The following is a 25,840-nucleotide window of genomic DNA, read 5'->3' on the forward strand; positions in this document are numbered from 1 at the left end:
TCCACAGTAGTTAGTAACAGACCCACACTTTATTACCGTTCCAGTAACATCGCACAGACAGTTGTTGTAGATAACTGAGGAAGATATGAGTCTGTGGTTAAAACATCTTTGGCACAAACAGGGAGCCGTCCAGGTGACTGTGTGTGTGTCTGGTTCTCATTGCCAGGCCAGCTGTTTCTCTCTCTCCAGCAGCATACCACCCTGCTTCTGACTGCTGGCTTGCTTCTGAAGCTAAGCAGGGTTGGTCCTGGTCAGTCCCTGGATGGGAGACCAGATGCTGCTGGAAGTGGTGTCCAGTAGGAGGCACCCTTTCCTCTGGTCTAAAAAATATCCCAAATGCCCCAGGGCAGTGATTGGGGACATTGCCCTGTGTAGGGTTTCATCTTTCGGATGGGATGTTAAATGGGTGTCCTGACTCTCTGTGGTCATTAAAGATCCCATGGCACATTGTAAGAGTAGGGGTGTTGATCCTGGTGTCCTGGCTAAATTCCTGATCTGGCCCTCATACCATCATGGTCAACTAATCATCCCCAGCTTACAATTGGCTCATTCTTCTCCCCTGTATCTAGTCCCCAGATTGTTGCTGTTAATGAGAATGTGTTCTCAGTCAACTTACCTGGTAAAATAAGGGTTAAATAAAAACTTGATCTGAAATACATTGACTCAACCTGACTAACAGGTTGGTCCATCAATCCAACTTCAACAAAATCATCAGAACTATGTATATGTTGAAATTGGATTGAAAATGACACATTTTCATCCTATATACATTATATTGGGTGGTTGGAATTATGTTTATTAATTAGACATTTGATTTGACCTTGTTTCAATGTTGATAGTAAAATGGTGTCATGAATCAACATAATTGTTTCAACGTCATACCATCAACCTAAATAAAGAGCTATATTGAAATAAAATGTGCATCCCAAGCTGCATTCTCAGAGTATGTACAGACCAGCTGACTGGAGTGTTTACAGACATATTCAATCTCTCCCTATCCCAGTCTGTTGTCCCCACTTGCTTCAAGATGTCCACCATTGTTCTTGTACCCAAGAAAGCAAAGGTAACTGAAGGAAATGACCATCGCCCCATAGCACTCACTTCTGTCATCATGATGTGCTTTATTAAGGCTAGTTAAGGATCATATCACCTCCACCTTAAACGACACCTTAGACCACAGGAGGTTGGTGGCACCTTAATTGGGGAGGAGGGGCTTGTGGTAATGGCTGAGGGGGAATGTGTGGAATGATATCAAATACTTCAAACTCATGGTTTCCATGTGTTTGATACCATTCTATTTACTCCATTCCAGCAATAATTATGAGCCGTTCTCCTCTTAGCAGCCTCCACTGACCTAGACCCACTACAATTCACATATCGCCCCAACAGATCCATGGACGACGCAATCACCATTGCACTGCACACTGCCCTATTCCACCTCGACAAGAGAAATACCTACGCTATATAAACAAAATTATGTGGACAACCCTTCAAATGAGTGGATTCGACTATTTCAGCAACACCCATTGCTGACAGGTGTATAAAATCAAGCACACAGCTATGCGATCTCCATAGACAAATTGTCACGACTTCTGCCGAAGTCGGTCCCTCTCCTTGTTCGGGCGGTGTGCGACGGGTTTTGCACCCTCTTATTTTATTTTGTATATTTTGTTTTTCAGAGTTTTGTATATTCATTAAACTGCTCCGTTTAATCCAAGTTCACTCTCCTGCGCCTGACATCCCTGTCACCAGCACGCACCCATTACACAAATATTGGTTGTAGAATGGCTTTACTGAAGAGCTCAGTGACTTTCAATATGGCACCGTCATAGGATGCCACCTTTCCAACAAGTCAGTTCGTCAAGTTTCTGCCCTGCTAGAGCTGCCCCGGTCAACTTTAAGTGTTGTTATTGTGAAGTGGAAACGTCTAGGAGCAACAACGGCTCAGCTGTGAAGTGGTTGGCCACACAAGCTCACAGAACGGGACCGCCGAGTTCTGAAGCGCATAGCGTGTAAAAATAGTCTGTCCTCGGTTGCAACTCTCACTACCAAGTTCCAAACTGCCTCTGGAAGCAACGTCAGCACAAGAACTGCTTGTCGGGAGCTTCATGAAATGGGTTTCATGGCCCGAGCAGCCGCACACAAGCCTAAGAGTTTAGATGTGATGTGGAAGTTTATATAAATAGGATGTCAAACTCATGATATTAATAATACACTTTTACCTTTGGAATATTATATATTATAAACATGAACGCACGTTTGCTCACGCATGCACGCACACACACACACACACACACACACACACACACACACACACACACACACACACACACACACACACACACACACACACACACACACACACACACACACACACTCTCCCACTCCCCTTTCACACATACAATCCCCCCACAGCCTCAAAATGTAAATTTCTACTTTTATCTACGGCGAGGAGTGTGATGTATTGCAGTGAGTAAGGAGAGGAGAACACTAGACGCTAAGACCAGACATCTCCATTAAATTCTCTTGTGTTGTGTTGTAGACGTCTCTGTGAGGGAGAAAAGGATGGAGTTGACTAGAGAGAGCTGAAAGCTTTTCTGTACAAGGATGCAATTTGGATTGAAAGTTGTTTTCCCCAAAATGAGTCACCTTCACAATCAGGAGAGGAGAAAGGACCTCTTCTAATGCCACTGAAGTAAGAGTGGTACTCTGGTCAAAGGGAATCAATCACGATCCGCCCCCTGTGTCTGTCTGTCTGTCTGTCTGTCTGTCTGTCTGTCTGTCTGTCTGTCTGTCTGTCTGTCTGTCTGTCTGTCTGTCTGTCTGTCTGTCTGTCTGTCTGTCTGTCTGTCTGTCTGTCTGTCTGTCTGTCTGTCTGTCTGTCTGTCTGTCTCTGTCTCTGTCTTTGCATTTATGCATGTGTGCGTGCATGTGTGTGTACTTGTCCTGCAGACATGTGTTTGGGTGCGTATGTGTCAGTAAGAGAAACATCTCCACAGCACACTGTGGCCAAGACTCGACCTCCATCATATTTACCAAGCAGAAAGCATCTAAACCATCCATGTTCCACAGTAGTGAGTAACAGACCCACACTTTATTACCGTTCCAGTAACATCGCACAGACAGTTGTTGTAGATAACTGAGGAAGATATGAGTCTGTGGTTAACAACAGACATATATCCTAAGTCCATGTGTTTTGGCTGAAGTGCTGATATCCAACATCATATGAATAGCATAGACAGCGTGTCCTCCATCAGATGTTATGTGGTTGTTGGAGGGTTACCTTATCTGATTAAGTTGAGCTAGGGCATTAACCCAAGTGGTAAAGCTTATTGTTGGTCAAAGATTAGAGCTTTGTGCATAGGGGTTGTTTTATCACTGTAGCTTAATTAGTACTGCGGCAACTGGCCTCAGCTCAAATAGGGAGCCATCCAGGTGACTGTGTGTGTGTGTGTGTGTGTGTGTGTGTGTGTGTGTGTGTGTGTGTGTGTGTGTGTGTGTGTGTGTGTGTGTGTGTGTGTGTTTCTCGTTGCCAGGCTAGCTGGTTCTTCTCTCTCTCTCTAGCTCTCTTTCTCTCTCTCGCTCGCTGTCTTTCTCTCGCTTTCTCTCGCTTTCTCTCTCTCTCTCTCTCTCTCTCCCTCTCTATGTATTTTTATATATATTTTTTTATTTATTTACATTTTACATTTACGTCATTTAGCAGACGCTCTTATCCAGAGTGACTTACAAATTGGTGCATTCACCTTATGATATCCAGTGGAACAACCACTTTACAATAGTACATCTATATTTAAAAAAATTTTTTGGGGGGGTTAGAAGGATTACTATATCCTATCCCAGGTATTCCTTAAAGAGGTGGGGTTTCAGGTGTCTACGGAAGGTGGTGATTGACTCCGCTGTCCTGGCGTCGTGAGGGAGCTTGTTCCACCATTGGGGTGCCAGAGCAGCGAACAGTTTTGACTGGGCTGAGCGGGAACTGTGCTTCCGCAGAGGTAGGGGGGCCAGCAGGCCAGAGGTGGATGAACGCAGTGCCCTTGTTTGGGTGTAGGGCCTGATCAGAGCCTGAAGGTACGGAGGTGCCGTTCCCCTCACAGCTCCGTAGGCAAGCACCATGGTCTTGTAGCAGATGCGAGCTTCAACTGGAAGCCAGTGGAGTGTGCGGAGGAGCGGGGTGACGTGAGAGAACTTGGGAAGGTTGAACACCAGACGGGCTGCGGCGTTCTGGATGAGTTGTAGGGGTTTAATGGCACAGGCAGGGAGCCCCGCCAACAGGGGAGTTGCAGTAATCCAGACGGGAGATGACAAGTGCCTGGATTAGGACCTGCGCCGCTTCCTGTGTAAGGCAGGGTCGTACTCTGCGAATGTTGTATAGCATGAACCTACAGGATCGGGTCACCGCCTTGATGTTAGCGGAGAACGACAGGGTGTTGTCCAGGGTCACGCCGAGGCTCTTAGCACTCTGGGAGGAGGACACAATGGAGTTTTCCACCGTGATGGCGAGATCATGGAAAGGGCAGTCCTTCCCCGGGAGGAAGAGCAGCTCCGTCTTGCCGAGGTTCAGCTTGAGGTGGTGATCCGTCATCCACACTGATATGTCTGCCAGACATGCAGAGATGCGATTCGCCACCTGGTTATCAGAAGGGGGAAAGGAGAAGATTAATTGTGTGTCGTCTGCGTAGCAATGATAGGAGAGACCAGGGGATATGAGGATATGACAGAGCCAAGTGACTTGGTGTATAGCGAAAATAGGAGAGGGCCTAGAACTGAGCCCTGGGGGACACCAGTGGTGAGAGCACGTGGTGCGGAGACGGATTCTCGCCACGCCACCTGGTAGGAGCGACCTGTCAGGTAGGACGCAATCCAAGAGTGAGCCGCGCTGGAGATACCCAACTCGGAGAGGGTGGAGAGGAGGATCTGATGGTTCACAGTATCAAAGGCAGCAGATAGGTCTAGAACAGTTGTTCTTAACCTTGTTGGAGGTACTGACCCCCACCAGTTTCATATGCGCATTCACCGAACCCTTCTTAATTGGAAAAATAAAATTCAAAACATAGGTATATATTTTACTGGTGCACAAAATGAACCATGCATCAACATCGGTGTTCAAAGAACAAAACCATTAAAACATGATTTTCACACAAAAACAAAAACATAATAATGAATATTTACTGCAAATCAGTGTGACTTCTGCTGTTGCCTTTCAGAGACCAGTTCAGAAATGCGCGGCTTCACCTTGGCAAGTGCCACTCTCATGTCATTTTCGCAACAAAGTCTGTTCCTTCGTTTTTATGTCCAGCATCCTCGAAAAGGATTGCTCGCAAAGATATGTTGTAACAAACGGTATGAAAATCTCCAGAGCTTTCTTAGCAATAACAGGGTACGTTACCATTTGTTGACACCAAAACGTTGAGAGCGTTGTTGTTCTGAAGAGTTGCTGTTGAACCTGGCTCTGCTGAATTTCAATGATTTCATCGAGGTATTCATCATTGACATCTGTTGTCTCAACACTAAACGTGAACGGCTGTCTCACCCATGCTGGATATGACTCTCTTGTAGGGATGTATCCGTCGAGAGACTTTGCAAGCTCATCTAAGTGCGTGGCAATTGCTTGCTTCAGTTCCGCGGGTACAGAAATGTCTCCGATTCCAGATACATCTTCGATCTTACTTACACAGTCGTCCAGCAGGGGAAAGTTTGCGAAGTTATCGTTCTCTGTTCGTCGTTTCCATAACGGTAGCTTTTTTTGAAAAGCCTTCAGGTTTTCTTCCGCTTCGATGATGTTGTCTCCATCGCCCTGCATCTGTTGATTGAGATGATTGAGAGCTGCGAAGATATCAGCCATGTACGCTAAAATGAGAATGAACTCAGAATTTTTTAAGCAATCTGCATGATGATGTTGGTGCTCTTGCAAAAACAGGGCTAATTCCACACGCACGGCAAAAACACGATTCAGCACCTGTCCCCGGGATAACCACCGAACGTTAGAATGGTACAGAAGTACCTCGAATTCAGAGCCCATTTCTTTACACAGCTCACTGAAGATGCGGTGCCTCAGAGCACTATTTCGCACATAGTTCACGCATTCCACTACAATTTTTAATACTTCTGCCAGTTTTGGAGGCAAGGTTTTTGTTGCCAACGCATGCCTGTGCAGAATACAATGCGTAACAATGATGTGTGGTGCATCGGCTTTCACTAGCGCACCAAAACCAGACTTTCTTCCCAGCATGACTGGTGCTCCGTCCGAACAAACTGCAGAAACCATATCCCACGAAAGATTGTTGTCTTTGAAGAAGTCATCCACAAGTTTCTTCACATCGGCTGCCTTAGTTGTTGTCGTAAGAGGCTTACAAAATAAAAAATCTTCCTTTATCACGTCGTCTTTCACATAGCGCACAAATACAGCAAGCTGGCTTAGATTGGAAACGTCTGTGGTCTCGTCGAGTTGAAGGCTGAATTTTGCCGGGCTTGAAATCAGATCTGCAACTACTTGAGCCAAGATGTCTTTGCTCATGTCCTCTATTCTGTCGCTAATGGTGTCATTTGAAAGAGGAATTTGGGATAACTTAACTTCAGCCGCTTTTCCCAGCATGATATTCGCCATCTTCAACACAGCTGGTTTTATGAGTGTTTCACCAATGGTGTGTAGTTTGCCCTGCTTTGCGATCAGGTAAGCAACTTCGTACGATGCTGTGAGGATCGGTTTGTTGATGGGTACAAAGCCGAGAACAGGCAGAGTAGCCTTTTCATCGAATCTGGCTCTCTTCACCTTGAATTCAGCGAGCGTTGTGTTCTTGTATTGTCCATCTCCATGCAGCTTAAGGAAGTGTTCTCTTAGTTTTGCCGGTGCTAGACTAGAATTGCTCAACTTGGCATTGCAAATCATGCAGTTAGGACGCTGACTCTCATCACGTTCCGTTATACATGTGAATCCATATTGTACATATTCGTCCGACCACTTTCTTTTTTTTCTCGACATAGTTAGTATGAAGGGATTAAAATATTAAGAAAGAAATCACACGACGTACCATCACGACAGTCACAATTCGACTACTGAGCGCGCCAAATTCCCTGCAGCACAGATAGGCCAAGCGATGTTGCGCGATCACCTGCAGCCAATGATGGCCAAGCGGGGCGTGTCATCACAAATCATATGAGTCGGGTGTGTGTCTTGACCTCCGCCGAACCCCTGAGACTGACTCACCGAACTCCCTGGGGTTCGATCGAACCCAGGTTAAGAACCACTGGTCTAGAAGGATGAGAGCAGAGGAGAGAGAGTTAGCTTTAGCAGTGCGGAGAGCCTCCGTGACACAGAGAAGAGCAGTCTCAGTTGAATGACCAGCCTTGAAACCTGACTTATTTGGATCGAGAAGGTCATTCTGAGAGAGATAGCAGGAGAGCTGGCCAAGGACAGCATGTTCAAGAGTTTTGGAGAGAAAAGAAAGAAGGGATACTGGTCTGTAGTTGTTGACATCGGAGGGATCGAGTGTAGGTTTTTTGAGAAGGGGTGCAACTCTCGCTCTCTTGAAGACGGAAGGGACGTAGCCAGCGGTCAAGGATGAGTTGATGAGCGAGGTGAGGTAAGGGAGAAGGTCTCCGGAAATGGTCTGTAGAAGAGAGGAGGGGATAGGGTCAAGTGGGTAGGTTGTTGGGCGGCCGGCCGTCACAAGATGCAAGATTTCATCAGGAGAGAGAGGGGAGAAAGAGGTCAAAGCATAGGGTAGGGCAATGTGAGCAGGACCAGCGGTGTCGTTTGACTTAACAAATGAGGATCGGATGTCGTCGACCTTCTTTTCAAATCCGCAGAGGGGGGGAGGGGGAGGAGGATTCAGGAGGGAGGAGAAGGTGGCAAAGAGCTTCCTAGGGTTAGAGGCAGATGCTTGGAAGTTAGTGGTAGAAAGTGGCTTTAGCAACAGAAACAGAGGAGGAAAATGTAGAGAGGAGGGAGTGAAAAGATGCCAGGTCTGCAGGGAGGCTAGTTTTCCTCCATTTCCGCTCGGCTGCCCGGAGCCCTGTTCTGTGAGCTCGCAATGAGTCGTCAAGCCACGGAGCAGGAGGGGAGGACCGAGCCGGTCGGGAGGATAAGGGACATAGAGAGTCAAAGGATGCAGAAAGGGAGGAGAGGAGGGTTGAGGAGGCAGAATCAGGGGATAGGTTGGAGAAGGTTTGAGCAGAGGGAAGAGATGATAGGATGGAAGAGGAGAGAGTAGCAGGAGAGAGAGAGCGAAGGTTGCGACGGCGCAATACCATCTGAGTAGGGGCAGAGTGAGTAGTGTTGGAGGAGAGCGAGAGGGAAAAGGATACAAGGTAGTGATCGGAGACTTGGAGGGGAGTTGCAGTGAGATTAGTAGAAGAACAGCATCTAGTGAAGATGAGGTCAAGCGTATTGCCTGCCTTGTGAGTAGGGGGGGACGGTGAGAGGGTGAGGTCAAAAGAGGAGAGGAGTGGAAAGAAGGAGGCAGAGAGAAATTAGTCAAAGGTAGACGTAGGGAGGTTAAAGTCACCCAGAACTGTGAGGGGTGAGCCATCCTCAGGAAAGGAACTTATCAAGGCGTCAAGCTCATTGATGAACTCTCCAAGGGAACATGGAGGGCGATAAATGGTAAGGATGTTAAGCTTGAATGGGCTAGTGATTGTGACAGCATGGAATTCAAAGGAGGAGATAGACAGATGGGTCAGGGGAGAAAGAGAGAATGTCCACTTGGGAGAGATGAGGATTCCAGTGCCACCACCCCGCTGACCAGATGCTCTCGGGGTGTGCGAGAAGACGTGGTCAGACGAGGAGAGAGCAGTAGGAGTAGCAGTGTTTTCTGTGGTAATCCATGTTTCCGTCAGCGCCAAGAAGTCGAGGGACCTGAGGGTAGCATAGGCTGAGATGAACTCTGCCTTGTTGGCCGAAGACTGGCAGTTCCAGAGGCTGCCGGAGACCTGGAACTCCACGTGGGTCGTGCGCTGGGACCACCAGGTTAAAGTGGCAGCGGCCACGCGATGTGAAGCGTTTGTATAGCCTGTGCAGAGAGGAGAGAACAGGGATAGACCGACACATAGTTGATAGGCTACAGGAGAGGCTACGCTAATGCAAAGGAGATTGGCATGAAAAATTAACTAAACAACTGGGGAAGCGAGAGAACAGGGCCTCCCTCACTAACAATTCACTGAAACACTAAAACGCTAAAATATAACTTTTCTAGCTACCATTAGAAATTAAAATTCATGTAAACTACAGTGGTTCAATGTTTCCAGGAATAGGCTCAAACTTAGTTTATTCCGCTAGATAACTTGGTACAGTATTCTTCCGTGAAAACCCACCTAGTGCACCGTGTCCTATGACGCCGTAGCTAACTAGCTAACTAGCATGCTAGCATCCTATAACACATGGTTAGCACCAATACTTGGTAACAACAAGCTACCAATGGATCAATCGTGTCCGTGTCTAGTTCGTAACGCAGAAGTAATTAAATGTTGGCTAGCTAACACAAAGTCAGTATATATATATATATATATATATATATATATATATATATATATATTGCTACCGTTCAAAAGTCACTGTGCTTAGAAATGTCCTTGTTTTTGAAAGAAAAGCACATTTTCTGTCCATTAAAATAACATCAAATTGATCAGAAATACAGTGTAGACATTGTTAATTTTGTAAATGACTATTGTAGCTGGAAACGGCTGATTTTTTTTATGGAATATCTACGTAGGCGTACAGAAGCCCATTATCAGCAACCATCACTCCTGTGTTCCAATGGCACGTTGTGTTAGCTAATCCAAGTGTATCATTTTAAAAGGATAGTTAATCATTAGAATACCCTTTTTGCAATTATGTTATACAAAGTTGAAAACTTTTGTGCTGATTAAAGAAGTAATAAAACTGGCCTTCCTTTAGACTAGTTGAGTATCTGGAGCATCAGCATTTGTGGGTTCGATTACAGGCTCAAAATCGGCAGAAACAAAGACCTTTCTTCTGAAACTCGTCAGTCTATTCTCGTACACTGCTGTGTCCTTCTCCCTTCACAGAACAGGACAAACTGGCTCTAACCGGAATAGACAGAGGAGTGGGAGGCCCCGGTGCACAGCTGAACAAGAGGACAAGTACATTAGAGTGTCTAGTTTGAGAAACAGACGCCTCACAAGTCCTCAATTGGCAGCTTCATTAAATAGTACCCGCAAAACACCAGTCTCAACGTCAACAATGAAGAGGCGACCCCGGGATGCTGGCTTTCTAGGCAGAGTTGCAAAGAAAAGCCATATCTCAGACTGGCCAATAAAAAGAAAAGATTAAGATGGACAGAGGAACACAGACACTGGACAGAGGAACTCTGCCTAGAAGGCCAGCATCCCGGAGTCGCCTTTTCACTGTTGACGTTGAGACTGGTGTTTTGCAGGTATACAGTGTCTCTACAGTGAAAAGAATCTATAGATTAGTTTAGAAAAATTCATGGAAACTGCATTCATTCGTTCTTAGTATAAATTACAAGTCTTACTTTAAGCTAGTGCTGTGTTTGCTGACTGAGGGAGGGGAGAGCGAGGGAGTGGGAGATAGAGAGAGGCGCTATACATTGTCTCTATCTGTATGACAAGACCATATGCTTCTCTCAATGTAAACGTCTGCACTAACTCAACTAAGCCATATAACTCTACCGACATGTACATATTACCTCAATTACCTCGACACCGGTGCCCCAGCACATTGACTCTGTACCGGTACCCCCTGTATATAGCCCCGCTATTGTTATTTACTGTTGCTCTTTAAATTAATTATTTGTTATTTTTATCTCTTACTTTTTTTTTGTATTTTCTTAAAACTGCATTGTTGGTTAAGGGCTTGTAAGTAAGCATTTCACTTTAAGGTCTACACCTGTTGTATTCGGGCGCATGTGACAAATAAAATTAGATTTGATGTTCCTCTGTTTGTAAACTCCCTCTACAAGCTAAGTCCAGTAAATGACAAAGCTAGCGTTAAACAAGCCTCCGAATCATTTGTCAAGTTAGAGCTATGAAATCTTGTTAACTGAATTAACAGGGATGCTTCTGTTCCTTTCTGTGACTTGTCTAGGGACGTTGTACACATTATCCACTGAGCCGTAAAAGTGGCGACGGGATATCTGATAGACTCTGACATTTGGTTCGCCGACGGGAAGTCAGCATGCTCTCCTGCCGTTAAAACTCTCATCACATTGTTGTTTTGGGTCAGACGCTGACTTGAATCCAACAGAGAGGTGTATCAGATGTGATATAACCAACCAGGCCAGACAAGGCGACTGGGATTCGTTTAGCTAACATGGACTTTATAAACAAACTAGATTACTTATTACACTAAACAATTACAGGCATGGCATGTCTCGTTAAAAGTCCCTTGTGCTGCTGCTATAAAATCCAGCCAAACACCACTGACATAGGTGGATGTATATACCCCTACAAAAGTTTTAAACAGTAAACCCTTTGGGATTTAATGTCAACTTTCCCTGACAGGCTAAAGCTTGACAGAGATATTCTGTATGTTTAACATGAGACCCATTCAGATTTAACTCAGATTGAGTTGTATGACACCCTGTGATAAAAAGTGAGGTAGATTATTTATTTGTTTACATTTTTTAACACAACTTCCCCCGCTCTCATGTAGTTGACTTCCTCAGGATCAGAACATCCTGCCTCACCCTCTCGGCTCTTAAAAATGGAAAAAGGATACTTTGTGAGAGGGAGAGAGCAGGTTGAAAACAAGTCCCTATAAGGGGGTAACCGTGAGTCAGGGACTGCTGAAATAAACTCAGCTTCTGGCCAGGCCTGAAATATATAAACTTCCCTCTCTCCGTTGGGAGTGGGGAGAGAGAGGGTTGTACGGATGGTGGTGCCTCAGTTATTACCAGTAGGTCTCAGTGGTTCATAGGGTTGCAAAGGGCCGGAAAACTTTTCGGTAAATTTCCTGATTTTTTAAAGAAATTTTCCATGGGAAGTTAAGCCCGGGAGTTTTGGGAATTTTGCTTAAATTCATCAAAAAAGTTAGATTATAACAGTGAACCTTTTTTGTGGTATACACATAAGGCAATTCTAGGTCTCGTGGCATATTTTGGTTAAACTATCCCCAATTCAATGGAATTGTAACCCTCTGCATGCACAGTGCATTCTTCCATCACATGTACAGCTGATTCTCAAGATCTTGCACACTAATGAGATGCTATTGAGTCCACACTACTACACTGTCTGAGCCAAGGACTACATGCTTTCTGGTAAGTTTTGATTACAGTACTGGATGGGGTGAATATATTTTATATGACATGATTTTTTGTTAACTAGTAAATAGTAGCCGACAGCAAAGTGTATTTAAATCAGTTCTAACTTAACAATTTCTGCTAGTTAGTTTTTACTACACTGTTGGTTTTAGCTTGCTTGAGCCTGCTAACTGAGGAGTGTTTCTGTTTCCATAAAGGTTTCATTTTAAAACATTTATCTTATAAAGGGGTTGTTTAATCTATCTGTTTAACTATTTTTATGTACATGGAATTGTGTTTGTTGTTTTTTTACACTTTTTTTCAAATTTTTACAGGAAAATGCCACGGGCATTATCTGATGTGTGGAGACATTTCACTGCAGCTAATGTAGAAGGAAAAGCTGTGTACATGTGCAAATACTGTGCCATATCATATGTGAAGAATGCAACAAAGATGCAGAATCATCTGGCCAAGTGCATAAAGTTCACTCAGCGCTCACAACAAGCAACCTCTGACAAAAGTCCCTCTACTTCTATTCGAGGTGAAAATGATGAATTGGACACCTTATCGATAGCTCATGGTCCTCCTGGAATCAGACGTATTTTTGACTCAATGGAGGAACGCAGTCAGAGAAATGCTGATGAATGTCTTGCTCGAGCTGTGTATGCAACTAGTTCACCTCTGATGCTCACAGGCAATGTGTATTGGAAGAGATTTCTGAATGTTCTTCACCCAGCATATGTAACAGTATAGCTTCCGTCCCTCTCCTCGCCCCAACCTGGGCTTGAACCAGACCCTCTGCACACATCAACAACTGACACCCACGAAGCATCGTTACCCATCGCGCCAGAGCAAGGGGAACAACTACTTCAGGTCGCAGAGCGAGTGACGTCACCCAATTGAAACACTATTAGCGCACACCACCGCTAACTAGCTAGCCATTTGACATCGGTTACACTCACCCCCCTTTTGACCTCCTCCTTTTTTGCAGCAACCAGTGATCCGGGTCAACAGCATCAATGTAACAGTATAGCTTCCGTCCCTCTCCTCGCCCCAACCTGGGCTTGAACTAGGGACCCTCTGCACACATCAACAACAGTCACCCACGAAGCATCGTTACCCATAGTGCCACAAAAGCCGCGGCCCTTGCAGAGCAAGGGGAACAACTACTTCAGGTCGCAGAGCGAGTGACGTCACCCAATTGAAACACTATTAGCGCACACCACCGCTAACTAACTAGCCATTTCACATCGGTTACACATACACCCCTCCAACCGGACATGCTTTATCTACTCATTTGCTGGATGCAGAGTTCAACAGAGTTCATGTGAAGGTCAAGCAAATAATAGAGAAAGGAAACTGTATAGCAATCATCTCTGATGGGTGGTCGAATGTTCATGGGCAAGGAATAATTAACTACATCATCTCCACCCCTCAACCAGTATTCTACAAGAGCACAGACACAAGGGACAACAGACACACCGGTCTCTACATTGCAGATGAGCTGAAGGCAGTCATCAATGACCTTGGACCACAGAAGGTACTTGCACTGGTGACAGACAATGCTGCGAACATGAAGGCTGCTTGGTCTAAAGTGGAGGAGTCCTACCCTCACATCACACCAATTGGCTGTGCTGCTCATGCATTGAATTTGCTTCTCAAGAACCTCATGGCACTGAAAACAATGGATACACTCTACAAGAGAGCCAAGGAAATGGATAAGGCTCATGTGAAGGGTCATCAAGTTATAGCAGCAATCTACCTCACCAAGCAAAGTGAGAAGAATAAGAGCACCACATGGAAGCTGCCCAGCAATACCCATTGTGGCGGTGTTGTCATCATGTTTGACAGTCTCCTGGAGGGGAAGGTGTCTCCAAGAAATGGCCATATCACAATCTGTCGATATGGACAGCCCCATCAAGAGGATCCTCCTGGATGATGCATTTTGGGAGAGAGTGGTAAGCAGCCTGAAACTCCTGAAACCTATAGCAGTAGCCATTGCACGGACTCAGGGAGACAATGTCATCCTGTCTGATGTTCAGACTCTGCTTGCAGATGTAAGAGAAGAAATCCGTACTGCTTTGCCCACTTCACTGTTGCTCCAAGCAGAGGAAACTGCAGTTCTGAAATACATCAAAAAGCGGGAAGACTTCTGCCTGAAGCCCATACACGCCGCAGCGTACATGTTGGACCCCAAGTATGCTGGCATGAGCATCCTGTCTTGTGCAGAGATCAAGGCCTATGGTGTCATCACTACCGTGTCTCGCCACCTTGGCCTGGATGAGGGCAAGGTTCTTGGCAGTCTGGCAAAATACACTTCTAAGCAAGGGCTTTGGGATGGAGATGCAATATGGCAGTTGTGCCAACATATCTCATCAGCCACCTGGTGGAAGGGACTTTGTGGATCTGAGGCTCTTTCCCCTGTTGGCTCCATCATCCTCCAAATCCCGCCAACATCAGCCGCCTCAGAGTGCAACTGGTCCTTTTTTGGGAACACACACACCAAAGCACGCAACAGGCTGACCAATACAAGGGTTGAAAAATTGGTGGCCATCTGGGCAAATTTGAGTATTTTTGAGCCTGACAACGAGCCATCCTCAACAAGGTTGGAAAGTGACAGTGAAGATGAGGCCTCAGAGTCTGATGTTCAAGAGGTGGACATTGAGGAGGTCCAGGGAGAAGACATGGAAGCCTGAGAGGAAGACAACCAAAGCTTTAGTTTCTAGACTGTCATTTTACAGATGTATGTTGAAAACGTTTTTGAGAGATGCGATGGATCATTGGGGATCATCCCATGTGAAGAGTCAAATCATTTTATTAAAGTTTAATTCGTAACTAAATCGGGTTTTTTTCTATTGGAAGGATTTAATAATTTGCAAATATGTCTACTTATGATAAGGTAAAAGGTTTATGTTTCTGTCGCCATATGATATGGTAAATATATGCAATGCAAAAAACACCGGTTTCGAGGGCATTATCACTTTTTATACAACGGGTTACCAACATATTCAAATAATGATTGATATATTTTTATTGAAAACATTATTTTTATGAATTTATTCATACTATTTCAGCCTTCCACAAGATATAGTCCCGACACAAATCTAGGGTTGCTACCCAAGCCGACTGGTCGTTCGTTCTATCGTTTTGGTTGCCAGAGACGCGACCCAGTCGTTAAGTCTTTTTGTTCTGTATCTATGGACACAACCCAGTCGTTCGTTCTAAATGCTCCATTGCCATACTGGCTGGCCAGCTACGGCTAATTTACAGTCACGTCCAAAAGTACAGCCAGAATAACAGCAAAGTAGCTGCATTTGCATTTATTTAAGCTGTTTTCTAGTGACTATTTGGATACATCTATAACAATGAGGTAATGTGGCACGATTTCGCTTGGCATAGATAATGTGCTCACTCGTCAGGACATTGTTGTTCAGAGGATCTAGCCAACAACACAGCTAACACCATCACTTCAAACTGAAGCTGGAAAGACTGCAAACTAAACTAGCTGCCCTTTTTACAATTGACATTTCTTTATATATATCCATAAAAATGATGCCAGCTGATTCATGATTTCGACTGGCTGAGAAACGCTGCCTGCCTGTCTGTCTCGTCCCGACTCCCAACATGTTCATTACTATGGGACAGCTGGAGATCACATTTCAATATTGAAACAATGTTGCAAATGCCGGTGAGACAGACAGCAAGGTTTCTACAAATCTCTGCTGTTGAAAACTAAATGTTAGTGAAGATCAGGTTTATAAATCGCCTGGCTGGTCTGATGAGACAGTGGATTGTGCAGTCAGATGGAACAGAGTAAATAGGCATTTTAACATCATAGATTTAGCCGGTGTTAACTTGTGGAATAGACACTGGTTGGAATGCGGTTTTAACCACTCAGCATTCAGGAATAGACACACCCGTTGTATGAACACACACATGTCATAATGTACAAACACACACTCTGAAGTCAACATTTTTTACTTACATGAGGGCCCATGCAAACCTGATGAGCACAGATGCAGACACACACACAGACCAACAAGATCTCATAGTTTCCCTTTGAAATTCCGACGTATTATCAACAAATGTCTATTTTTGCCACATTACTTCAGCGCGGTTGCATGGTCAAAACAGAAACATTGGAGAGGTTAACAGTTTAGTCATTCACCCCGAGTGGTTAAAGTTAGGGCTATGGTTTGGGTTTAATAATTAAAAACGACATGCTGCTACCATCAGGTATCATCATTATGCTTAGTATTCTCGCGGCTTGCACAAACACACACACACACACACTTTTCTCTCTCCCTCTCTCTCTCTCTCCCTCTCCCTCTCCCTCTGTATCTCTCCCTCTCTCTTCTGCTCTTTCCCTCACTTTCTCTCTCCCTCGCTCTCTCTCTCTCGCTCCCTCTCTCTCTCCCTCTGTCTCTCTCCCTATCTCTCCTTCTCTCACTTCGCTCTCTCTCTCTCTTCGCTCTCTCTCTCTCTCTCTCTCTCTTTGTCTCTCTCTATCCCCCCTTTGTGGTCTATGCTATGCTGAATTTGTGTGTACTGTCACTGGAGACTAATAGCATTAGCTAAACCACATCACCCGCTGGGCTGGCATGTCTCTCTCTCTCCTCTTCCTCATTTTTGCTGGGCTGGCATGCCTCTCTCTCTCCTCTTCCTCATTTTTGCTGGGCTGGCATGTCTCTCTCCCTTCATCTCCCTTCATAGTCATTAATGGCTGCCATAAGGTAAATAACCGTTGTGGTGGTTGTATGTTCCAGAACTCCTTCTCCAGCGTGTTTCACATGGAATATGAGGACCTGGGAGAGGCCATGGACACCCCCAAAAGGTAAGGCGATAACCTCTAACTGTTAAACATGGCTCATTTGAAACTGGTTGTCTAATATAACACATATGGCTGCCATGTATCTAGACATAGTTGGTGGATGGGATGAGGTACTACCCCAATACAATGTGAAGGGCTTTCAATTTGAGAATTACTAATTGACAATCATTATTGACAATCATGATTATGATTTAAACTTGGTAGTAAAAATGGACTGCGTAATCGTAAGATTTGAGGGATTGTGTTTGTAGGCCTATGAAGGTGGGGTGGGGGAGGGGCAGTGAAAGAGAGAGTCCTCCAGCAATAATCTTTGTGTAGGGCCAGGAGTTTTTCCAGGTGAAAGATCATGTGGTCAGGAAAAGCTCCTGACCCCAAATATGATGTTTAGTCGTCAAGACCTCTCTGACTTTAACAGAGTTGACTCTAGTTTGAAGAAAATTCCTACATCATCCCCCTTTGGCGAGAGCCACAACATCGGATCCAGAGGTACGGCCCTCTTCCTTTTAAAGGACCCTGATATAAAAACTCTAAAAACTTCTTCTACGAACCCCTTTTAAGACACATTTGACAGCTCCTCCATCACAATCTGTTTAGGAGCCATCTATCACACTGTATTGGCAATTTTGCTTTCCCTTTTGGAAGGCTTTCAGAGATGGCCAGGCCAAGGGCCCAACAAGCACAGGCCAAGGGCCCAACAAGCACAGGCCAAGGGCCCAGCCGAGACCTACGGACTTGTTATGCTGCCTGACAGGCTATGTAGGATGCCCACGTGGGCAGCTAAGCTTCATGTCTCAATAAGTAATAGGGAGGTCTGTCAGGAGATGGCAAGTCAAGTGTTGACTATTAGAACAATCAGTGGGACTTCCTTCAACTTCATGCCTTTTTTTCCACAAGCTGTCCAAGATCAGGGTCTAATGACTTGGAACTCAACTGAATTCAATGCAATTGAACTCAGTTTAGGTTAACAACGATTCGTCTTCTATTTATCTAAACCATTCTTGGTAGCAAGAATAAATTAATGTTAAATAAATACTAATAAATGATTGTTGCTGACTAGATGGAATCATAAATTGTCCGTCTTTTCTGCCTTGTAGTAGGCTGTTAATGGACAGTGTGCTGCTCATACAGTACATCACCACCTACCAACATCCAAAACATCTTAAAGTGGGGTGAGCTTATCAGATGTATTTAACTGGGGAGGAAAGACAGGCAGAGAGGGAGAATGAGACGGGGAACGAGATGGAGGAGGAGATGAGATGGAGAAGGAGAGTGGTTGACTGCTCGTCCTCTGACAGGGGAAAATAAATAAGCCTGACATAAACATTTGGAGGAGAGGTGAATCCATCGCCCTGATCCTGGGGGGGGATTTGTTCTCATACGTCTCGGAGCCCGCCAGGCATCAGAGCATCTACTGTTCACCTCAGTCTTTATCTATCGCCACCTCACCCACTCTCATCTCACAGACATTAGGATTGAATGTGGGTGGGAGTGTGGGTAGTGGGATGGGGGTGTGTGTGTGTGTGTGTGTGTGTGTGTGTGTGTGTGTGTGTGTGTGTGTGTGTGTGTGTGTGTGTGTGTGTGTGTGTGTGTGTGTGTGTGTGTGTGTGTGTGTGTGTGTGTGTGTGTGTGTGTGTGTGTGAGTGTGTGTGTGTGTGTGTGTGTCAGTCTGCCTACTTGTCTGAGAGAGTGTGTTCTTCTCTACAGACAGTAGAGAAATGGGGAGAGACAGAGAGAGAGAGCTTGCTCCCAGGCAAGAGTTAGAGACAAAGAAACGGAGACATCCAGGAGGACAGAAGTGAAATGAAACAGACGTGGTTGCCTCCCACCCCACTGTGTCTCGTTCTTTTACATTCTGGCTTGGCGGACCCAAACACTTTGTACTCTGTTTCCATCTTCTAATGGGTCAAATAGATTGTTCTGTGTATACTGTAGGACTACTCCTGCCTGGGGAGCCAGTCATTTGTAGCCTTCTGCGGGGGCCCAGGGGATACAGCTAATAGCAGGATGTTAGCTTTGACTCAGTGGTGGGCGGTGTTTTAGGAGCAGGCGCACGTACGCGTACCCTAACCCCCCCCACACACACACACACACACACACACACACACACACACACACACACACACACCATATTAACACAGATTGCTTGCCAGGTTCAGCGTTGATGAGAACACACTGTGATAGTTAGCCCAAAGACTGAATGTCCAAGGAGTCTTTTTTAGATGAGGACAGAACAGAACAACTTCTCTGCTTTACTCTTTGTTCTGTTCCGGAATGTTCTTGTGGAGGTGGAATCCAGCTCCTGGTGTTAACATGTGATCCCGTTCTCTCGCTCACACACACACACACACGCACGCACGCACGCACGCAAACAGGCACACACACACTATCCTGTCCAGTACCATTCAAGCCAATTCCATCACATTCTCCAGCTGCTCAGTCTCTCTTATCAGTTTCTATTACCATCTAATCATATCTAGTCTAGATAAAGGAGAGCCCTGATGTGAGAGTTTTAATGATGACCAACACACACACTCACTGTCACACTCACTGTCACACACACATGAACGAAAACAGTGTGCCTACCATATTGGAGCGGACTGTTTTTGACTCAAATCCACTGACAGTCCTTATTCCTCTACCCTCACTCACTCACTCACTCACTCACTCACTCACTCACTCACTCACTCACTCACTCACTCACTCACTCACTCACTCACTCACTCACTCACTCACTCACTCACTCACTCACTCACTCACTCACTCACTCACTCACTCACTCACTCACTCACTCACTCACTCACTCACCCACCCACCCACTCACTCACTCACCCACTCACTCACTCACTCACTCACTCACTCACTCTCAAAGGGCACCAACAACTCAACAAACATGACCACATTGGCACAATGGGCCAATGCACCTTTGCTATTTAATAATAATAAATTTTCTAAATAATTAATTTCTTACACTTTTATTCAATGTATAACTGCATGATTTTCAAGTGTTAAAGGTATTTGACACATTGTATCAGATAGATAACCGAGTTGTTACTATCATACATATATTTTTACAAGATAAACTGTAAAAGTTTATATAACTACACTGAACAAAATATAAATACAGCATGTAAAGTGTTGGTCCCTGGGTTTCATGAGCTGAAATAAAAGATCCCAGAAATGTTCCATTTGTACAAAAAGCTTATTTCTCTCATATGTTGTGCACACATGTGTTTACATCCCTGTTAGTAAGCATTTCTCCTTTGCCAAGATAAGGACAATATAAGGCCACTCTAAAATTGCAGCTTTGTCACACAACACAATACCACAAATGTCTCAAGTTTTGAGGGAGTGTGCAATTGGCATGTAGAATTTCCACTAAAGCTGTTGCCAGAGAAATTAATGTTCATTTATCTACCATCATTTGTTTTAGAGAATTTGTCAGTATGTCCATCCGGACTCGTAACCGCAGAACAGAATTTCTGCACAAACTGTCAGAATCCGTCTCAGAGAAGCTCATCTGCTTACTCGTCATCCTCACCAGGGTCTTGACCTGACTGCAGTTCAGCGTCGTGACTGACTTCAGTGGGCAAATGCTCACCTTCGATGGCCACTGCCACGCTGGAGAAGTGTGCTCTTCACGGATGAATCCCGGTTTTAACAGTACCGGGCAGATGGCAGACAATGAGTGTGGTGTCATGTGGGCGAGCGGTTTGCCGACGTCAACGTTTCCTGAGTGCACCACATTGGCAGTGGGGTTATGGTACGGGCAGGCATAGGCTACGGACGACAAATACAAGTGTATTTTATTGATGGCAATTTGAATGCACAGAGATACCGTGACGAGATCCTGAGGCCCATTGTCCTGCTATTCATCCACCGCCATCACCTCATGTTTCAGCATGATAATGCACGGCCCCATGTCGCAAGGATCTGTACACAATTCCTGAAAGCTGAACATGTCCCAGTTCTTCTGTGGCCTGCATACTCACCAGACGTCACCCATTGAGGCCGTTTGGGATGCTCTGGATCAACGTGTATGACATCGTGTTCCAGTTCCCGCCAATATCCTGCAACTTTGCACAGCCATTGAAGAGGACATATTTTTTTTGTATTTTTTTTTTTACATTTTAGTCATTTTAGCAGACGCTCTTTTCCAGAGCGACTTACAGTAGTGAATGCATACATTTCATACATTTTTTTTTTTTCCTGTGCTGGCCCCCCGTGGGAAACGAACCCACAACCCTGGCATTGCAAACACCATGCTCTACCAACTGAGCTACAGGGAAGGCCACAGAGGAGTAGGACAACATTCCTCCGACCACAATCAACAGCCTGATCAACTATGTGAAGGAGATGTGTCACACTGAATGAGACAAATGGTGGTCACACCAGATACTGACTGGTTTTCTGATCCACGCCCCTGCCTTTTTTTAAGGTATCTGTGTCCAACAGATGCATATCTGTATTCCCAGTCATGTGAAATCCATAGATTAGGGCCTAATGAATTTATTTCAATTTCCTTGTATGAACTGTAACTCAGTAAAATCTTTGAAATTGTTGCATGTTGGCTTGGTGTGGGCTAGCCAGTACTGGCCTTGGTGTGGGCTGGCCTGTGCTGGGCTTGGTGTGGGGTAACTTGTGCTGGCCTGTTGTAGGCTGGCCCGTGTTGGGCTGTTGTAGGCTGGCCATGTTGGGATTGGTGTGGGCTAGCCTGTGTTGGGCTTGGTGTGGGCTAGCCTGTGTTAGCTTGGTGTGGGATAACCTGTGTTGGGCTTGGTGTGGGCTAACCTGTGTTGGGCTTGGTGTGGGCTAGCCTGTGTTGGGCTTGGTGTGGGCTAGCCTGTGTTGGGCTGTTGTAGGCTGGCCATGTTGGGCTGGTGTGGGCTTGGTGTGGGCTAGCCTGTGTTGGGCTTGGTGTGGGCTAGCCTGTGTTGGGCTTGGTGTGGGCTAGCCTGTGTTGGGCTGTTGTAGGCTGGCCATGTTGGGCTGGTGTGGGCTTGGTGTGGGTTGGGCTGGTGTGGGCTTGGTGTGGGCTAGCCTGTGTTGGGCTTGGTGTGGGCTGGCTCGTGTTAGGCTGTTGTAAGCTGGCCATGGTGGGCTTGATGTGGGCTAGTCTGTGTTGGGCTTGGTGTGGGCTGGCTCGTGTTAGGCTGTTGTGGGCTGGCCCATGTTGGGCTGTTGTAGGCTGGCCCATGTTGGGCTGTTGTAGGCTAGCCCATGTTGGGCTGTTGTAGGCTGGCCCATGTTGGGCTGTTGTAGGCTAGCCCATGTTGGGCTGTTGTAGGCTGGCCCATGTTGGGCTGTTGTAGGCTGGCCCATGTTGAGCTGTTGTAGGCTAGCCCATGTTGGACTGTTGTAGGCTGGCCCATGTTGGGCTGTTGTAGGCTGGCCCATGTTGGGCTGTTGTAGGCTGGCCCATGTTGGGCTGTTGTAGGCTGGCCCATGTTGGGCTGTTGTAGGCTGGCCCATGTTGGGCTGTTGTAGGCTAGCCCATGTTGGGCTGTTGTAGGCTGGCTCGTGTTAGGCTGTTGTAAGCTGGCCATGTTGGGCTGGTGTGGGCTTGGTGTGGGCTAGTCTGTGTTGGGCTTGGTATGGGCTGGCTCGTTTTGGGCTGTTGTAGGCTGGCCATGTTGGGCTGGTGTGGGCTTGGTGTGGGCTAGTCTGTGTTGGGCTTGGTATGGGCTGGCTCGTTTTGGGCTGTTGTAGGCTGGCCCATGTTGGGCTGGTGTGGGCTTGATGTGGGCTAGTCTGTGTTGGGCTTGGTGTGTGCTGGCTCGTGTTAGGCTGTTGTAAGCTGGCCATGTTGGGCTGGTGTGGGCTTGGTGTGGGCTAGCCTGTGGTGATTTTAGCATGTAAATCTTGGCGGGGAAAACTCCCCCAAAATATTTTAGATGCATGCCAGCAAAGCCACTAAACAACACTAAACAATACATTAATTGCACTATAACGGTGACAAACAGTTATACGCCCACAAACTGTTAGTCATCAAAACATTTTGTAAAAGTTTGACATCAAGGTCAGGCATTCTCTGGATTTATGGTGCTTTCAAGACAACTGGGAACTCGTAAAAAAAACTAGGTTGAATCATGACGTCGGTGATCTTCATGTCGATGTTCTAGAAAGAGGCCAGAGTTCCCGACTTGGAATTCAGAGTTGGATGACCGTATTTTCCCAGTCGGAGCTATTTTTTTTTTTTCAAGTTCCCAGTTGAACTCACTGAAGTCTGAGATTTCCCAGTTCCGAGTTTCCAGTTGTTTTGAATGTGGCAGAAATCATGCTGGATTGACAGCATGGCCAATGTATTCAACCTTTTATGGCCCATGGTATCCTTTTAAACTTGGAAAAGAGACCCTTAAACCCAGAATTGGACCACACACCCACTCCACTGAATAGCAGGCTAGTGCTTGCTTTGCAACACTTGCAGTTAGCCACTGATTCCTTCCAAACCACTCATTGTTGAATTTGCGATTTCCAACTTGTGTAATGTAATGTCCAATGGCACCAATATGTTTTATCTATAATTTCTCTTCATAATTTCTTATATGACAAGGATTGAAATGGATTTGCTAGTAGATTGTCGACTTGATTCATGATAACTGCTAGCTTGCTAGCTTAGATTTTGAAAGTATGATGTTGACATGATCGGTCCAATCAAAGCTGTGGTAGATATAATATGATTTGATGTCATTTTATCTGTGGCCAATGACCTTGAATTTCCTTGGATGGGCATTTCAAATTTCCGAGCTCTACCCGTAGATTTTGCAGTGACGTAGTGTCCCCATGAGTGACAGAACACTGAGCCAATCAGTGCAACTAGAGAACATTACCAACCCCTAAGCTCCATATTTTCCGCTGGCTGCCCTACCAAAGAAAGCACTGAAGTAGGCTGAAACACCTGCATTTAGATCTACCTTACTCAAGCAAAAAAGAGACCATGTTTGTGTCAACCTTCTTGCTCATGTTTTGTTGCTGGGAATTACATTTTTCATTTTAAACTGATATTTTTATTTGATTGACATTGATAAAAACACCCAATAATAAATTGATCACAAAAAAACGGTCTTATAAGACACCCAGTGGCCGGTGATTTTAATGCAGGAAATTGAAATCCGTCTTAACTAATTTTTACCAGCATGTAATCTGTGCAACTAGAGGCGAAAACACTCTAGATATAAGGGCACAGGGTGAGACCCAGATGCAGACACGGGAGGCAGATGTTTTGAGTCTCTGATATTTATTAGTATCCAAGTGGCAGGCAAGAGAATGGTTGTGGACAGGCAAAAGATCATAACAAGGTCAGAGACCAGGAGGTACAGAGTGGCAGGCAAGCTCGAGGTCAGGGCAGACAGTATGGTCAGGCAGGCGGGTTCAGAGTCAAGGCAGGCAATGGACAAAACCGGGAGGACTAGCAAAAAACAAAGAAAAGGAAAAATCAGGAGCACAGAGTAGCACGCTGGTTGACTTGACAAAACAAGACGAACTGGCACAGACAAACAGAAAACACAGGTATAAATACCCAGGGGATAATGGGGAAGATGGGTAACACCTGGAGGGGGTGGAGAGAAGCACAAGGACAGGTGAAACAGATCAGGGTGTGACACTAGATCACCTTTACTCCACACACAGAGACGCATACAAAGCTCTCCCTCGCCCTCCATTTGGCAAATCTGAATATAACTCTATCCTCCTGATTCCTGCTTACAAGCAAAAACTCAAACAGGAAGTACCAGTGACACACTCAATACGGAAGTGGTCGGATGAAGTGGGTGCTAAGCTACCTGACTTTTTGGCTTGCACAGACTGGAATATGTTCCGAGATTCATCCAATGGCATTGAGTAGTTTACCACCTCAGTCACCAGCTTCATCAATAAGTGCATCGATCATGTTGTCCCCATAGTGACCATACGTACATATCCCAACCAGGAGCCATGGATTACAGGCAACATCTCCAAAATCTAGAGCTGCCGCTTTCAAGGAGCGGGACACTAATCTGGATGCTTATAAGAAATCCTGCTACGCTCTCCGACGAACCATCAAACAGGAAAAGCGTCAATACAGCACTAAGATCGAATCCTACTACACCGGCTCTGACGCTCGTCGGATGCGGCAGGGCTTGCAAACTATGATGGATTACAAAAGGAAACCCAGCCGCGAGCTGCCCAGTGATGCTAGCCCACCAGACGAGCTAAATACCTTCTATTCTCACTTCGAGGCTAGCAACACTGAACCATGCACGAGAGCTGTTCCGGATGACTGTCAGATCACACTCTACATAGCCGATGTGAGTAAGACCTTTAAAGAGGTCACATTCACAAAGCCTCGAGGCCAGACGGGTTACCAGGACGCGTACTCAGATAATGCAGTGACCAGCTGGCAAGTGTCTTCACTGACATTTTCAACCTCTCCCTGACCCAGCCCCAAATACCTACATGTGTCAAGCAGACCACCATAGACCCTGTGCCTAGAACACCAAGGTAACCGGTCTAAATGACTACCGACCCATAACACTCACATCTGGAGCCATGAAATGCTCACTCAGATGATGCAATTTCTATTGCACGCCACACTGCTTTTCCCCACCTGGACAAAAGGAACACCTATGTGAGAATGCTGTTCATTGACTACCGCTCAGCGCTCAATGGCATATTGCCCGCCAAGCTAAGCTAAGGAACCTGGGAATGAACACCTCCCTTTGCAAATGGATTCTGGACTTCCTGACAGGCCGCCCCAGGTGGTGAGGATAGGCAACAACACATCTGCCACACTGACTCTCAACACGGGGGCCCCTCAGGG

General features: G+C 45.7%; 1 protein-coding gene and 1 long non-coding RNA gene across 4 annotated transcripts in view; one reads left to right on the top strand and one right to left on the bottom strand.

The window, feature by feature from the left end:
* The window catches only part of LOC106608574 (uncharacterized), a 73,660-nt gene extending 57,300 nt beyond the window's left edge, over positions 1-16,360 (bottom strand). The window contains exon 1 of the long non-coding RNA XR_001329542.2: positions 16,201-16,360. This is a non-coding gene — a long non-coding RNA (uncharacterized lncRNA). The remainder of the gene's footprint in view (positions 1-16,200) is intronic.
* The window catches only part of LOC106608572 (cGMP-specific 3',5'-cyclic phosphodiesterase), a 150,288-nt gene that overhangs the window by 92,728 nt on the left and 31,720 nt on the right, over positions 1-25,840 (top strand). For all 3 annotated transcript variants that reach the window (XM_045721511.1, XM_045721510.1, XM_045721512.1), the window contains one exon: positions 16,982-17,049. In XM_045721511.1, the coding sequence (XP_045577467.1) occupies positions 16,982-17,049 (68 nt within the window). The remainder of the gene's footprint in view (positions 1-16,981; positions 17,050-25,840) is intronic.

The sequence above is a fragment of the Salmo salar genome, chromosome ssa07 (assembly GCF_905237065.1).
Source record: "Salmo salar chromosome ssa07, Ssal_v3.1, whole genome shotgun sequence".
In the NCBI taxonomy this organism is placed as follows: Eukaryota; Metazoa; Chordata; class Actinopteri; order Salmoniformes; family Salmonidae; genus Salmo; species Salmo salar.